Genomic DNA, 16,622 nt, shown 5'->3' with positions numbered 1-16,622 from the left:
CAAATCTGAGGTTTTAACACTGCTATACCATGCCAAGTGAAAAAATATATTTAACTATCTTTTAACTACTGACTGAATTAAATCCTATTTCCTGTCAAATTCTCCCCTAAATTAAGTTCTATCATTTAAACACAAAAATTCCTTTAATTATTTTAAGACTAGTATGTTGAACTGCTTTATATTTCAAGATCTATCATATTTTTATAGGGTACTAGCTCCAGAATAAGCTTACCTGTTCCATTAAAAATGTTACTTGATAAGGAGTTATTCATTCCAAATGCCTGATTCCTGTTCATTCCAAATCCAGACATACTGGGTACATAGAAAATAATTTTAGATATACAGTAAGAACACTAACTTTCAGATGAAGAAAAACAAGTGTTTACTTTTGATCTCCTCATATAAAACAACATGTCTAAAAACAAACACTAATTTTATTTTTGAGTTGAATATTTTTATTTAAAGGTTCCCTAAAATCCTTCCATGAACAACTGAGAACCAAAACGATCAGTTAAAAAACAAAAAGCAAAGAATTTATATAAGGCTTGAGGAAAATAGATTAAGGGTATCATTCTGTGTACTTGGCGAGTCAACTTACTGAATATACTGAAAGAAGTAACTAAACTCAAAAACAGGTGATTTAGTTTAAGACTATTCTTGAATATTTGTTTTTCTTTCACTACTGGTAAAATGTGCTATTATTACTTTTCATAAAAGGTTTTCATTCATATAGTCTGTCTTTTCCCAACTAGAATGGATAGAGTTCATGTCAGACACACGTTTGCATCTCTTTGCCCTTAGTATTCAGGAGGATACAAAAGGCACTCAATAAATGTTTAGTTGACCTGAATTAAATGGTGCTTTTCTTTAACTGAATTCAGTGTTCTAAAACACATCATTCTTATCAAGTGTATCTTTTAGTTATTTTTAAAAAAAATCTCTCCATAGTACCCTTAATTCTAAATTAAGGTACTTGGTAATAAATAGTTAATCAAAGCCTCCCTTTTCTACACAAGCCTAAAGATGGGAAAACAAACAAAAAATAAGGTTGAATTTAAAGTGAGGTCAGAGTAATTAAACACATCAAAAAGAACTGTTAATGCAAGTTCTACAATGAAAGAATGCATTTTTAACATCAAACAGTCTGATAAAAAGACAGTTGTATTAGTGTTATGAGTAAGGTTAAATCAAAGATGACAGGGTTTGTTTTTTTTTTTTGCCTAGATTTGGAAAACTAACTATAGCCAAAGCTAAACAATATTTTCATAAAATAATGCAGCTGGTGAAACAATACTCTAGGAGAAGAGCAGAAAAGTCAACAGAAAGTTTTGTTTAATAGCATATTAGAACTGCTGACGATAGAGCTACCCTCAAACATTGAATAAGCAGTAAGAGATGAAAACATTCCATAATAATACATCTTATCAATAGTACTAAGCAGGGCTTCAGAGACCCACACTTCATTGACAATTTATAAGAAAATTTACAAGCAAAGTATTTACAACTAGAATGTGAAAAAACATGGGAAAGCAAAAATTTAAATATACATTCAATGACATACTACAAGAATGCAGAAAGATGTGTTAAAGCCCAAGAAGTATTACATGATTAGGAAACTGTCAAGAAGATGAGTCTTGAGAACCCTTTACAGAAATAACTTTGGTAAAAATTAAAAGAGCAGCCAAAATTATAAAAGAAATGCTCATATAAGTCTTAAAGTAAGAACTGGAGGTTATGGGATGAACATTAAATTGGAAATGTGCTAATAACCTATTTTTATTCAGAATTTACAAGTACTAAATAAGAGAAAGTGAATTAAATGAGTATCATGATAGCACCTACATCCTTTACCCACTATGCTGCCCATTAAAAAAAGATCAAACTAAAATATCACTTTCACAGTAAAGAAAGCCCTGTATTACAAGACATAATGCTCATAGAACTTATCTGAACAGCTTTAAAATCCTAACAAAATATGTAACTTTTTCATATTGTTAACTTTTATGCATAGCAGTATAACAGTGCAAAAAAAGGAGTGAAAAGCACAAATTCTTCTTTTTGTTTTAAATCCCAGGACATGACACTATTTCAAATACTACAGATGTAGTCTTCAAAAAGTCTTTGGTCAGTAAGTCTCCAAAGAACAAAACAGAAATTCGGTCGAAAAGGAACTTAACCAAAGGATAAATGAAGCAAGGCAATAATGATATTTCCAGTGCTATTCATAAATATGGAGCTCTTACCACACAGGTGACCAGCCTCATTTAATAGAGGAAGGACATTTCAACAAAAATTTTGCTGGTAGGCAACCTAACAACAATCCTTTTCTAACAACAGCAACAAAAAGCAAACTGATTCTCAGAAGAGTATGTCTTTAAGTTTGGGAGTTTAAGTTGCTATGTGTAACAAAAAGAGAAGCTTTGGTCAAAATATATGATGAAACATACTTATGAAACAGAAGCCAAGACTCAAGAACAGAACGCTGAATATGAAAAGGCAAATTTGAAAATACCCAGAAATAACAATTATACACAGTATCAATAAATATCTTACCTGTTCACAGTAAAAGGTTGTCGAGAAGGCTGCTGCTTTGGCATACATATTATGCTCGGCGAGCTTCTGTTGGGGCTACCTAACCCTGAACTGCTCATGCTATTTGTCCTGCTAGGAATTCCAATGCCCTGACCAACCTGGGAGTGGTTCATCATATTCCTAGGATTCATAGGCAAAATACCCCTGAAAAAGAAGTCCAGTATACTAAATAAGCTCTCTATAATCACTCATTAAAATTCTCTGTAAATAATCAGTTGACCTAACCCTAGAATTTCAGATATACGTTCAAATTGCATTGTAAATTTTTATTCATTTAATTCTTTTATCTGGTCATTTGAAAAGAAAAAAAGCTTTTTGAAAAGTCAAAGTAAACAAACCAATAAGAAAGGGCAAATTATAGAAGAATATATGGTGATAGCAAAGATGAGAGAACTATTGGTGTGACTATCACATAAAATACAAACATATTTCACATATATATTTTGAATAATTTCATTTCAAATGTATGTCATTCTATCTTAATACTAATATGCATCATTTTTGTGATCTGCTTTATTTTATTCTCACTAGAACAATGGATGTGTGGTGAGGGAGCAATAAATAGAATCATCTGAGGAGTGATTTGAAATTGCACATTCTCCTTTGAGAAAGAGAGTTGGCTTTTTTGAAAAAAACCTCCCCAGGTGGTGATTAATCCTTGATACCCATCCCAGCTGATAACCAGTATGCTAGCTGCAAGATAAAAGCATCCTACACTATACTTATCAATTTGCAATGAAATTAAATGAGCATAGGGTATCAACTTTCTTTTCCTCAGTGAAAGGCACTGAACCAGAAAATCAAATAAAGAGTTACTTTATTAAAAAATTAAAAAGCTCGCTTACTCTACAAAGATACATTTTGAGAAATATTCTGGTCCATCAATATAAATACCTGCTTGGAGATGGAGGCGTGTGAAGTGACATTGTTGGTACCCCTGTTGTTGGCGTGACGTGGCTCGGTAACTGAGTGCCTTGTGATAAGCTGCGATTTAACTGAGGGGTATTGTTGCTCATCCCCCTCATTGGAAGGCCTAGTGCACCTATTAAAAAAATTCAGAAGAAGGAAATTCATTGCCATCAGGAATGAAATTGCTATCCATCTTCTGGAGTTGGTAATATAAAACATTTAAAAATGACCTAACGTAAAATAATATGCAAATTTTAAATGGAAATATTCAATTCACTCCAAATGGACTCTAATCTGATTTTAACAAAAATGTTTGTCTGAAATTTAATATTATGAATTTTCATATTGCTTTCATTTTTCTATTTTTCCTTCTTTGCTTTCATCTATCTTCTTTTCATATTTCTATTTTACAATACACTATGTCTGCCAATAACAAATTAGATGACTTGTTTCAATAAAAACATTTTGTACAAATATGCCTTTAAGAAATTTGCAATCTTGTGTTTTTATGTTTTAAATCATAACTGAGTTACACAGACATTAATCCCCACTTTGCTGAAGTAGTTTAAATTTTTATTTGATCCTTTCTAAATGCATTTAAGAAATAGTTTATTTACTACTATTTACACATACATATTTTTCAACATTACAATTTTTATAAACACAATATGTCAGCAACTGTTAAAAACTCAACCTGATATAGCTATGAGAAAGGAATGCATAATATTTCAAAAGATTTCAAAGTACAGTGACCTTCTATTTATCTACCATTGATGGGGCCAGATGTGAGGTTAGATGTGTTCAAATATGTGTACTTTTAAAAAACTATTGAGTTTACCACTCAGAAACAAAACATTAAAATAAAAATCAACCAACTGGGATAAATCGTTTCCTGCCTTGTGTTAATATAAAATGATATCAATTATTATTTTCTGAATAATTCAGAGTAATTATCATAGATATTTAATGTCCTAGATGCTTTCCTCCCCTTTTATCCCTCAAAAGTAAGGATGTTCAGCTATCACTTATGTTGTCATCACACCTGCCTGTGAATGCCAATATGCCTCCTTTCTTCTATCCTCATACTTTTTGATGCCTTCTGTTTCTAGTCTGCTGTGGAATGGCCTATCAGTCAACCACACTTATTCTGAACTGGAGATTAAATAAAAATGGCAAGATAGAATGAAAGTTAATGAATAAGAGGATTTTAGCACAAAGCATCGGACTCCCTCCCCCTCTTTCTGGTCGAACCTGAATATTTTGAAACTATGACTTCCAAAAATTGGAATATATTGTATATGTTCTGAATATTTTCCTTCAAATATCTTTGCAAATTTATCTTCTGGCATAACAGTGTACCACTTTGTAATTTGGGGTACCAGTGAATCCCGAAGATTTAGCTGGAATCTGTCAGCTTCAGTACTCAGCTTGTAGCCTAACTGCTTCTCAGCTGAATGAAGCCAACAAATCCAATTTAATATAACTACTACATTCTATATATACTTATATTCCATGAAGACCTGAGCTTGATTCTGTTATTCTTTAAGTCACATACATAAAGGGAACTGAACTAGATTATTTGTTGGTTTAGTCATTATATGTATGTCTGGTCACTACAAGTTTTGTGACCTTGAGTATACCACTAGCTACAGCCACTTCCTCTGAATTTAGGATAAAATAAGGAGGAACAAGAGGTTAAAAACCAGCCTACACAAGATTTCTTCAGAAGTCATAAGTCTTTGCCTTTTCTCAAGCACATTAGCTTTCCTCTAAGCCCTCTAGATGCTTCTCCCATAATGAACCACCAACGTGACACTTTTCACATCACTTACTAAGCAACCATCTATTGAGGGCCTAACGTGTCAAGCACTACGTGAGCTGTTGGGGATACTGCAGTGAACAAGACAGAAAAAGTTCACATCCTTCTCCCTAAATATGCTGTCCTAAAGTCAGCTATAGCTGTAAATTTCCCACAGGAATGTGTTTCTCACAGTTACTGACCACCAAGAAACATGCAATTTTAGAACTTGAAGGGACCTTAGAGATCACCTAATCCAATGTTCACATTTTACAGATGAGGAACCTGAGCCTCTGGTAAGTTAACTGACTTCTCCAAGGTGACTCAAAGAACCAAGATTAGAATTTAGATTTCTTAGCTCCTGGTGTTCTTAATTGGAACCCTATGGGAAACCAATTAAACAGTAAATGAGCACCCTTGTGAGTACTTACTGACTTGTAACACCCTTTATCTAGTCTTTTTCTCTTGCTTTCTTTTCCTGAACATGTTTACTTCTCTTCAAACGTTTTCTAAACCAATGTATCTTATCTCTCCCCTCCATTTACTTTCTCATCTTCTCTATATCTGTCAAGTTTCTTTTTCCTCTAGATTCACTTTCCCTTCCCATTTCATTCTCTCTATACCTTCATCATTATAAATATACATACATGTTCAAAAGAACTGCACCCTTTTGGCTCTTCAGTAGGCTCTTCTAAAGACTCAAGAGATTTGTTTACTTCAACCCTTCATATACTATGCTGTACTATGAAAATATATAACTTGAGAAATATTGTCGAGACTGCAGATTATCTGACCATTATCAAAATAACTTCTGGAGAAGGAAACAAGAATGGGAAAGATAATTTATTTAATTAATTTTAGATAGGCACACTTGAATTAACCTACAGTGAGGAGAGCAGAGGAAGACAGTATGAAATCAAAGATTAGCATTTTATTTTTTCCTTTAACATTTTGATTTCATGAAAACAGCTAATAAATTCAAATGGTCTGAGCTGCATTTTATTGAGCCAGGTGGGTAGGGGAAGAAAATCAAAAGAAAAGAGAGAGGAATGCATCAATTTCAAACTGGATCAATAACCCCTGAATACTTAATAACCGAGTTACTTTAAATTCAACTGAATTCCTTTAAAACACATAGAATTAATACCACTGACTAGAAACAGAGATTTATTTTTAGGAACAAAACACATAGGCATTAAATTTGAGTTGCTTGAATCAAACTATTAATATTACAATGGGGTAGGGTCAAGGGAGGGAAAATTTTACTTTTACTAGTAAAATTAGAAACATCACGAAACATCATCTCTGCCCATGAATCTCCAGGCAAGAATACTGGAGTGGGTAGCCATTCCCTTCTCCAGGGGATCTTCCCAACCAGGGATAGAACCTGGGTCTCCAACATTGCAGGCAGATTCTTTATGAACTGAGCCACCAGGGAAGCCCAAAATATTATACCGGAAGACATATAAGCTGAAAGGGGAATAAAATATCCAGCTCATTAAAAAAAAACTTTATCTGACATGAAATAACTACAAGTAGAAAAGCTTAAATATGTACACTGAAACTTGTGTACTGGAAGGACAGCAGAATTAAATAAAATATATCAAGCACCTAAGAACTATGTGAAGCACTATGCTACTTCATCTCCTTATAAAGTATTATAGAGAAGGTATTTATCCCTTTTTTACAGACAAGAAATAAAAGAATGAACTCTCACCCCCTCCAAAAAAATACCAGTTAAAAAGCAGTTTAAAAGGTTATAGATTTGAAGCAAATTTTTCTTTAATCTGACAGAGATAATAAAGTATAATACTGTATTAGAAGAAATACATGAACATATTCTACTAAGTAGATTCCTGTTATTTGGCAGGGTGCTAAACAAAAAATGGATTGAATTCTTTATTGATCATTTTTCAGAAATCCAAGATATCACCTAAGAAATGTTTCCATGAACTACTTCCATTGCACAAACTGGTTAACAGCATATTCCTTAAACAGTTATGGCATGATATGTCACACTTTATTCAATATTTTGCTAAAAATTAACAACATTAATGACATAAGTAATAAGAAAAGAGGTAACAGCAACCAAATTCTTGAATACTCATACTTAAATAGAGTCTCCTGAATCTTTAAAGAGAAGGGAGAAAACTTAATCGATTCAAGAGTTCTTCAAGTATCCCCTTTCGATTCCCAAAGCAACTGGCTTCCTTAACTTACTGTCCTGCCCGCACAAAAAGGGCAACCATCTTCTTTCCTCCTACCTGTCCCCATATCCTCTTACCTCCAATTTGTCCTGCACTTACCTAGTTAATCTTCTCTGTATACTATTTCACTATGCCATTTCCTTCATTAAAATAAAAGAATTTTAGAGATAGAAAAGTCTCCAGAGATTATCCAATTAAGTTACAGATGAAGGTCATTCAACTTAATTTATAGATGAACTAACATTAGGTATTAAGTGACTTGCCCAAGATCACAATGAAGAATAAATACACTGATTCAATTTCTTGTCTCTAATTTCAACCAATCACACTTTCTGCTTCCTATAGTAGGCGCTAACCTTTGCATCATATGGAAAACTTTAACATCTGGGTCCCTGCCCAGAAACTGTAACTTAGTCTGGGTCCAGCAATTCATAGGCGGGGGGATTTTTTTAACTCTGTGGGTGTTTTTTTTTTTTTTTTGGCGGGGGGAGGGGGGTAAGGGTTGAGAAACACTGTTGTATAGTTAAATCCAATCTCAGTTTGCTTACTCTTTAAAGTGCTCTGTCAAGACCAAAAAACATTCTTCTAGTCTTTATTTTTCCCAGCTTTACTGAGATATAACTGACATAATACTTTTCCAATCAACTTAATATTTTACTCATCCAATACAAACTCTAGTTTCTAGACACCACATACTCAACTTACACTCTTCTTCATAATTTCCCTAGTCTTCTTCCCAAAATATACCCTCATATTTTTACTCATATTCTTCTCCCCACCTAGAATTCTTTCCTTCCTATTGTTCTACAGAGATAAAAGACTACTTAAATCAAAAAACCAAAACCCAAACTGCTATGATCAAGGTGTTTACATGCAATATACGTACAGTGTACTTGGGTGTATATGGAAGGTGCCTCTAACTCAAGACATGAAAGCAGAATGAATTTGGTATCAGAAAATGTTTGGTAGAGAATATTGTACATTAGCTGAATAAAGAAAGAGCCCTAGTCAGGCATTTGGTAGTGGTGCTAGGAGTTGGGGTTGGGTGAGGGGAAATTCCAGCACTTTGGCCACCTCATGCAAAGAGTTGACTCATTGGAAAAGACTCTGATGCTGGGAGGGATTGGGGGCAGGAGAAGGGGACGGCAGAGGATGAGATGGCTGGATGGCATCACTGACTCGATGGACGTGAGTCTCAGTGAACTCCAGGAGTTGGTGATGGACAGGGAGGCCTGGCGTGCTGCGATTCATGGGGTCGCAAAGAGTCGGACATGACTGAGCGACTGAACTGAACTGTACTGAATTGAGGGGTGATGTAAAAATGTCACAGCAGTTCAATCAGAGAAAACTGCAAGATGTGTCAAAGTGTGGACAAGAGATATATGCCTGGTGGAAGAGTGGGATTGCTTCTGAGCACTAAAGATATATGAGAGAAGCATGGATGAAGTTAACCTGGCTTCAACATCCTCAACTATGAGAAGCTGCTATGTTAGAACCCAGCCACAGTTCCCAAACAATATTTGTCTGGATCTCCACAGCAGGTGGCACTCTATCTGTGGAATAAACTGTGTCAATCTCCTACAGATACCTTACACTCCTCCTCAACCCAAATTTGCAAAACAGATTAGTGGCACATTTTCACAAAGTAATGCAGGTCTTAAACCTTAGAGATCACCCTTGATCCTTCTCTTCTGTTCATATTCCACATCCCCAAATCATATTAGCTGTATGTCCAAAATATCCCAAATCTAACCACCTCTCAACATCTCCATCGCTAATCCAAGCCACCCTATTTTCTTGCCTGGACTGCTGCAGTAATTGCCCTTTCTTTTTTCCTTATCACTTGGCCCACTTCCACTCAGTTCATTTTCTACATAAAAAGGTGATCTTTTAAAAAGGAAACTGTATCTTAAATTCCCTCCCACTAAACTTAGAATAAAATCCAAATCCTTTATCAAACCTTCACAAGACTCTATGATGTGCTACCCATTAACCTTCCACTTTCTTTGTTCATTATACTGGCCCTCTCATTCATCTTTTAACACATGAGGTTCATTCTTACATTGTCATGAATTAAGAATGTTTGCATTCACTGTTATCTGTACCTGAAAAATCTCTTACCCAGATCTTTCCAAGGACTTCCACTTCTCAACAGTCTGGTTTGCATTCAACTATTACCTTGTCAGAGATACTCTTTGCCTACTTGAAAACTGTTAATCCCATCCACTCATCCATTAATATGGTAATTTTTATAGTACTTATTACCAGAATATTATTTGTTTACTAAATGTCTGTATACTTATTCTATGTCTTCCTTCATTAAAATAAAAGCTCCATGAAAGCAGGAACTTTGTTATTTGCCACACTCTTCAATGCTGGAATAATTCTTCACTCATGGTATAACACAATAAATAAATAACTGCTATCATAATTCCTTAGTCAGTGGACTCTTGGAGTCTGTGGATTTAACATTTATAGTTTCTACTATGTGTAAATTGCCCTCCAGGGTCATGACATTCAGTAGTAATATATGGCACCCAGGTTTCAAAGAAACTCATGTTCGAAAAGTTAAACTTGTAAAGTACGGCAATCTTGGCTCTACTACTTACTATCTTAGGCAAGTCCCTTAACCTTTAATAGGGTTACTGAATATCTTAAAATAAGGAAATTAATTTCTGGTTCCCTGTTCATTCCAATCCAGTACACAGCTTCAGGGAGCCCAGGGGTCTTTAAACCTAGACAATGTACCTAAAATATTACACACCAGTAGAGAACATCATGTAACTTTAATACAAGATTCCATTCACCAGCTTGTGCAGTTACCACTTGATGCACAACAGTCACACAAACCCTTGGATGAAAAGTTAATTACATATTTTATACAATTATACTATACTAGAACCCATGATCTCACTAGCCCCAAGTCCAGCGTTTGCTGGGTACCGTTATGTACTACACAATCACTTCCACCCAAATCTAGAAAAATCCACCTTTAAGCAGCTCTGTATCCATTCCAGGAAACACTCCTTCCCTTGTTTAAACTCAGTGAGTCTAAGGTTTGGAGAGGGCACTCTACCTTCTGCACCTTTTCTACCTCTAATCTCTCTAATCACCAAGAACAAAAACAGACAACAGACCTTCATTTTAATGGCTCAAATTCCTACTGAACTTTGCCCATCTGAATAAAGAGTTAATAGTGGTACACAGTCCACTTGGGAGGCAAAAGAACTTTGTTGTATCAAGTCCAATGCACAATTAAAATTAGCTGCCATAAGAATAGCATCATCAATCAATTCCTACCTACTTATTCTATCTCCCCATCCTTTATTAAGGTCAGCCCCTTAAGTTTTCTCTTTCTGACTTGTACTACTGAAGCTGTGATCCTCAAGTCCTAAATGGTAGCTGGTGTTCTCTCTGACAAGGTGTATGTTCAAACTACTTTGGCCCTGCTAGGTCTATCTTAACAGAGCCCAGGAATTCAGGCTCTGCTTTATTTTACTTTACTAGATGTAGCTTCCCGGCCTGTGCAATAGAAAGAACTGTTTCCTGACTCAAGACATTTCAGTTCCAGGTAACCTATGGTTCACTTTTTTATAAGCTAATACCTACAATGTCAAATTGAAAACGCTGGTTCTTCATTGCTACAGTAATATAGCCATTTATTATTTTAAACTCCAACAGGAAATATTTGTCCTATACGACTTCTTTTTAAATTAATAAGTACCTTAAAATACTTTCCTAATGAAAATAACTTTCCACATTTATTAATCTTTGTAAAACTATCAGCACAATCATGTACACAAATTAAGAAGTCAATAAATGTTTATCATACCAATGAAATAACTATATTCCAAACCTAGTCCAGGCTCTAACTTAGCTCAATTACAATTTCACATTTGCTGGTAGGTCAGATTTTCAAAGTCCATACAGCTGATAATGCTGTAAAATAACTGATGCTCTCCTTCATTAAATAATCTTGGCTTCTCAAATTTAACTTGTTCCTTTCCCTTATTTACTTTCTGCTGTGATAAACTGTGGGCTTGAAAAGGAAAGCAACTTAAGAACTTTGTAGTGATTCTATAGAAATAAAAGTGAAAGTGAAGTCACTCAGTCATTTCCGACTCTTTGTGACCCGGTGGACTGTAGCCCACCAGGCTCCTCCGTCCATGGGATTCTCCAGGCAAGAATACTGGAGTGGGCTGCCATTTCCTTCTCCAGATAGAAATAAAGGGCAGCTTTAAAATAACTACGTATTTCCAATGTAAGGGTTACCAGAAAAGTGAAAGTAGTTGATTTCAAACAAAAACAGTCTAAACAAAACAAAACAGCTAGCTAATAATATTCCCATAATAATGAGAATGAATATTTGCTGATAAATAAGCAACATCTTTTTTGTGTAATAAAAGGCTTAAAAAAAATGTTTTCTACTTAACTAGAGGAAAACTGTTAATACCAGTAAGTGATTAATAATTTTCCTTACTAATTCTGCATTAACAAAAATAGGGCTATGAAACAAAAAGATGGAGAGAAAAAAATAAGATGGAAATTATGATGTATTTTTCTAACAAAATATGCTATTTCCCCCTAGTGAATTTCAATATAAAATTGAAGGGTAAAGTGGTATGACAAACTACTCTGATATCTATCAAAAATTTGCCTTTTATTGGGAAAGAGTTCAAAATGAAATATCTGAGTTTTATTTGAAGTTGGTTAAATTACTTGGTCATCATATTATCTGCTTCAGTTACTCTATTATTCTATAATTTTTCATGGGAATTTATATCCCTTTTAACACTCCCCTCCCACTAAAGACATGAGAAATCAGTAGTCTCTGACATTAAGAGAGATGATATACCTTATTAATAGATAAGTTTGGAAAATTAATTTGAAAAATTGGTGAAAATTTTTAATTTAGTTTTATAAAAATTTTATGTCATAATAATAGTTAACATTTATTGAGCGCTTACTATGCGCTAGGCACTGTGCTAAGCGCTATAAAAGTTATTACAACACAAAATAAGAAATAAAATCTTGTATATGGAAAAAGCATTGAACTATGAGTCAAAACATAGATTATATATACCCAGACTGAGCTACAGTAAAGAAGTATTTGCTAAACAAAGAGAGCATTTCACAAACTGCTAGGTATGGGCTTACATTAATAATTAGGCCAAAAAACGTAAGCAAAACAACTCACTTAACTGACCAATCAAAAATCCTTTAACTTCCTCTAATTGAAAACACAGAGGATGTCTACTTTTAATTTGTTTAGCAAATCTTCTCCAAAACTACTGCAAAGGAACATACAGATATGAAAGAGGCAGAAGTAAATTTTGATCTATCCTATATCCAAATAATTTTGAATTAGCAAGGTCTGAAATAATGAGGTTTTGCTGAGTAAAATAAGGAAAACTGAAAATTAAATATCCTTCCTTTTAAATCCTAGGATAAACCCACAAGGGCAGCATTATTTTTTGATAGTTACTTTTTTCTTTAAATAAAGTATCCCATAATAAATACAAAATTCTTACTTTGTTGCCCGTATAAACTTGCCCCAAACTGAGACAGCTGACCTGATGTAGATGGTGATGCCAGCATCTAGAAACAAATTAATTATATTAGAGCATAAAGAAAGTACACAGAACATTGCATTGACACTTTACATACAACATATCATAGTATGTGAGTCAAATCCACATTTCTTCTCAATCTTCAGAAAAACATAAACATTGCATAGTGAATTCCACATTAATTAAGAGCCTATCACACTGGATGACATCCAACTATGCAAATAAAATCAATTTTTGATCACTATAAAGTGTTTTTTCTCCAAATTACTCTAAATAAAACTATGACAGCATCACTACTTTACTTAAAAAAACAAAAGCAAACTAGGTTAATAAATACATGAAGGCAGTACCTCAAGTCAGTCTCTATAAATTTAACTAAAATTACTTGATTCTTAAATAATATATTAAGCTAAGTTCTAAATTCAGTTTATTATTTTATTTATTGAAAATGAAATTATCTAAATAGAAAGTTTTGTATTTTACAATAGCTACTGATTTTTATATAGAAATAATTGATGTGTATTAAGTGGGCAGAAAAATCTAACAGACATACACACACAACCATATACATGGAGACATGGTACAACACCAAAGGACAAACCCAAAATACTTACAAAAATATTTATATGTGGTATATAATGTACACTGTATGTACATGCATGGCATTTGTACACAATGCCCTTCAATCTACTGCATTATCTCCCCCTCCCCTGAATAAAATTCTTTGAAGGCATGTTATATTCATGGAACATGTCATTTTTATTTCCTCATAGAGACTAGCACTGCATGTAGCAGTGCTATAAAAAAGCTAGATGCTTAAACTGAGTAAATGAAAATGTGTATGCATAAGTGTATGTTTGTGTATTCCATGTCTTATATTAAGCAACCATCAAAACACCTTAATTAAATAACATATGAGTCATGTCATCAAAAGGGTTATAATCTAGTGGAAGAACAGAATGAATTATATTAATACAACTAATTATGTTCCAAGGCACAGTGCGGTAAATGCTCTAAAGGAAGTATAAAGCATCACTGGAGGCAAGTTATTTCTAAAAAAGGGTCGAATACTTTGTAGAGTGTTAACATCTGATGCGGGTACAGATGAGGGGTCTTCCAGGGAAAGAATATGAAGCAAGTGTGATAAAAGCTAGTGACATGATTAGAAAACAAAATACAAGAAACAACAGTGACTGAACAATAGAGTAATTAGGGAAAGGAGATAAGGCCCACCCTATGCACACTGGGGCACGGAAGAATGGGAAATAAAGAGTATGATGGGGCCAGATGTAAATGGTCTTCTTAAATGCTATGCAAAGATGGCTACCTACTATGGCAATAAAGAGAAAAAATAATTTTTAACACTTTCTTTGGGAGCCACATTGCGTGGCATGTAGGATCCTACTTCCTCGAGCAAGGATCAAACGCAGGCTCCTTGCTCTGGAAGCCCAGAGTCTTAACTACTGGCCTACCAGAGATATCCCAGAAAAAATAATTTTAAGCCAGGAAGTGACATAATCAAACTGTGTGCTTTGGAAAGATAATTCCAAGAGCATAACTGGGTGGAAATGGTAAGATACTAAGTTAGAACAGAAGTGGGACTAAAAAGGGGTCCTACTGAAATGGTTGAGGTAAAGGGGAAAGGAGGTGGATGGAGACTCATCAGACAGGGAACTATCAGGCCACTCTGGTTTCCAGTGAAGAACTGGGTCCACATGGACCACATTAAGAAAGCCAGGAGGAGAAATACTTTAACAGTAGAGTCTAATCCAATATACATTTCCTGCTATCTTCATGCTGAAATTCTAAATTGTTTTAATTATTCTGAAATTCAGGAAAGTTTTTATACACAGTAGTTTTACTAATGACACACAGCAGACTCTTTTGGGATATAGCTAAGTTCACACTAAACACCGTATTTAAATACAGCAACACATTTTCTAAAGAAGATCAAACCTTATAAATATTCCTTCTGAAATCTGAAGGATAAACAATATAAACAATTAAACTAAAAGAATATGCATTTTATGCCTGACCAAGTTCTTTTGTTAGGTACAATTATTGTTACTATTACCCACATAACGGCAAATATTTTAAGCACATTAAAACTTCGTTTCCAACTTGCAAGAAACAGATCAAAGAAAATGTATAATGAAGCTTTAGTTGGTGACAGAAGGCCTTAATAATCACGATTTTCTGTATCTTTATAATCTATGAACAAAAGTAAAAGAGAATAGTTTCTTCAGGTTTCACATATAAGATGCTGGCCAACATGAACCCATGACTTAGAATGATAAATAATGTAAATATCCTAAAATGGACCACTGAAATTTTACTTTTCCCAGAAATGTACATGCTTACTGTGTACATAACTCCAAAGAACAGACATTTTATCTACTTTCTCACAAAGGTTATACATTCACAAGTGAGTATCACTCCTCTCAGCACTGAGAGATAACACAGAGGAGGAGACACACCATTAAGGTAAAGGAAGAATGGGTCCCTGGGCCAAAAATACTTGAGTCAAAGAGCAGTACGGTGACCCAAATACCAGTGTGACACATAAAATATTATGATTTTCTCTATGTATGAGTATATGAGGAAGGTTAGTAAATGCTGTTTTACAGAAATATGAAAGTTTAATAGTTTATAACCTTACAACCATCCAAGTAAAATAAGCATTGATCAGCTAAACATATATTCAAATGACTTCAAAATGTGTCCAAAATGCAAATATGTAATTTCTTATGAAATCAATCCTATTGATCTGTGTTAGTTGCTTGGTTGTGTCTGACTCTTTGTGATCACATGGGCTGTGGCCCACCAGGCTCCTCTGTCCATGGAATTCTCTAGGCAAGAATACTGGAGAGGGCAGCCATTCCCTTCTCCAGGGGATCTTCCCAATCCAGGGATCAAACCCAGATCTCCTTCATTGCAGGCAGGTTCCTTACTGTCTGAGACACCAGGGAAGCCCAAGTGGTATGTATTTTTAAACTCTGAAAGCATGCTTCATGAAATATATTAGTGGTAAAAATAAATTTAAAAATAAATTAAAAAAAATAGATTTAACACACAATGAAGGAATATGGGGGAGAAATGGTATTTGTAAGAACAAAAAAATGTTCAAGAAATGTACACTGGCACAGAACTAACTATAACTAGCAGACAACAGAAAATTTACATAATTTTTTTAAATGGTGAAAGTTAACTATACATAGATAAATGTCTTAGAAAAATATAGAACTTTAGATCAAGAGACATACTTTGTTGTTGTTTAGTTGCTAAGTTGAGTCCGACTCTTGTGACCTCATAGACTGAAGCCTGCCAGGCCCTCTGTCCGATTTCCCAGGCAAGAATACTGGAGTGGGTTGCCATTTCCTTCTCCAGGGGATCCTTCTGACCCAGGAATTGAACCTGTGCCTCCTGCATTAGCAGGCAGATTTTTTCCCACTGAGCAATCACTAGTACCCTAGTTTTATATTCATTTTTGCCTAAGAAGAAAAGTTTATCAAACTAATTCTAGGTAAAATGTCACACAATCAACCA

The 16,622-nt window shown here is 34.4% G+C and overlaps 1 protein-coding gene across 7 annotated transcripts in view; it reads right to left on the bottom strand.

The window, feature by feature from the left end:
• Window positions 1-16,622, bottom strand: part of CNOT2 (CCR4-NOT transcription complex subunit 2) — a 132,081-nt gene that overhangs the window by 17,963 nt on the left and 97,496 nt on the right. For 6 of the 7 annotated variants that reach the window (XM_027542549.1, XM_027542545.1, XM_027542544.1 and 3 more), the window contains 4 exons: window positions 13,038-13,104; window positions 3,487-3,634; window positions 2,554-2,736; window positions 233-312 (listed from right to left, as the gene is read on the bottom strand). In XM_027542549.1, the coding sequence (XP_027398350.1) occupies window positions 233-312; window positions 2,554-2,736; window positions 3,487-3,634; window positions 13,038-13,104 (478 nt within the window). The remainder of the gene's footprint in view (window positions 1-232; window positions 313-2,553; window positions 2,737-3,486; window positions 3,635-13,037; window positions 13,105-16,622) is intronic. The other variant, XM_027542548.1, reaches the window with a different exon arrangement.

The sequence above is a fragment of the Bos indicus x Bos taurus genome, chromosome 5, assembly GCF_003369695.1.
Source record: "Bos indicus x Bos taurus breed Angus x Brahman F1 hybrid chromosome 5, Bos_hybrid_MaternalHap_v2.0, whole genome shotgun sequence".
NCBI classification, from domain to species: Eukaryota; Metazoa; Chordata; class Mammalia; order Artiodactyla; family Bovidae; genus Bos; species Bos indicus x Bos taurus.
Note: the sequence above shows the minus strand (reverse complement) of the source record. Positions and strands in the feature narration are given on the sequence as shown.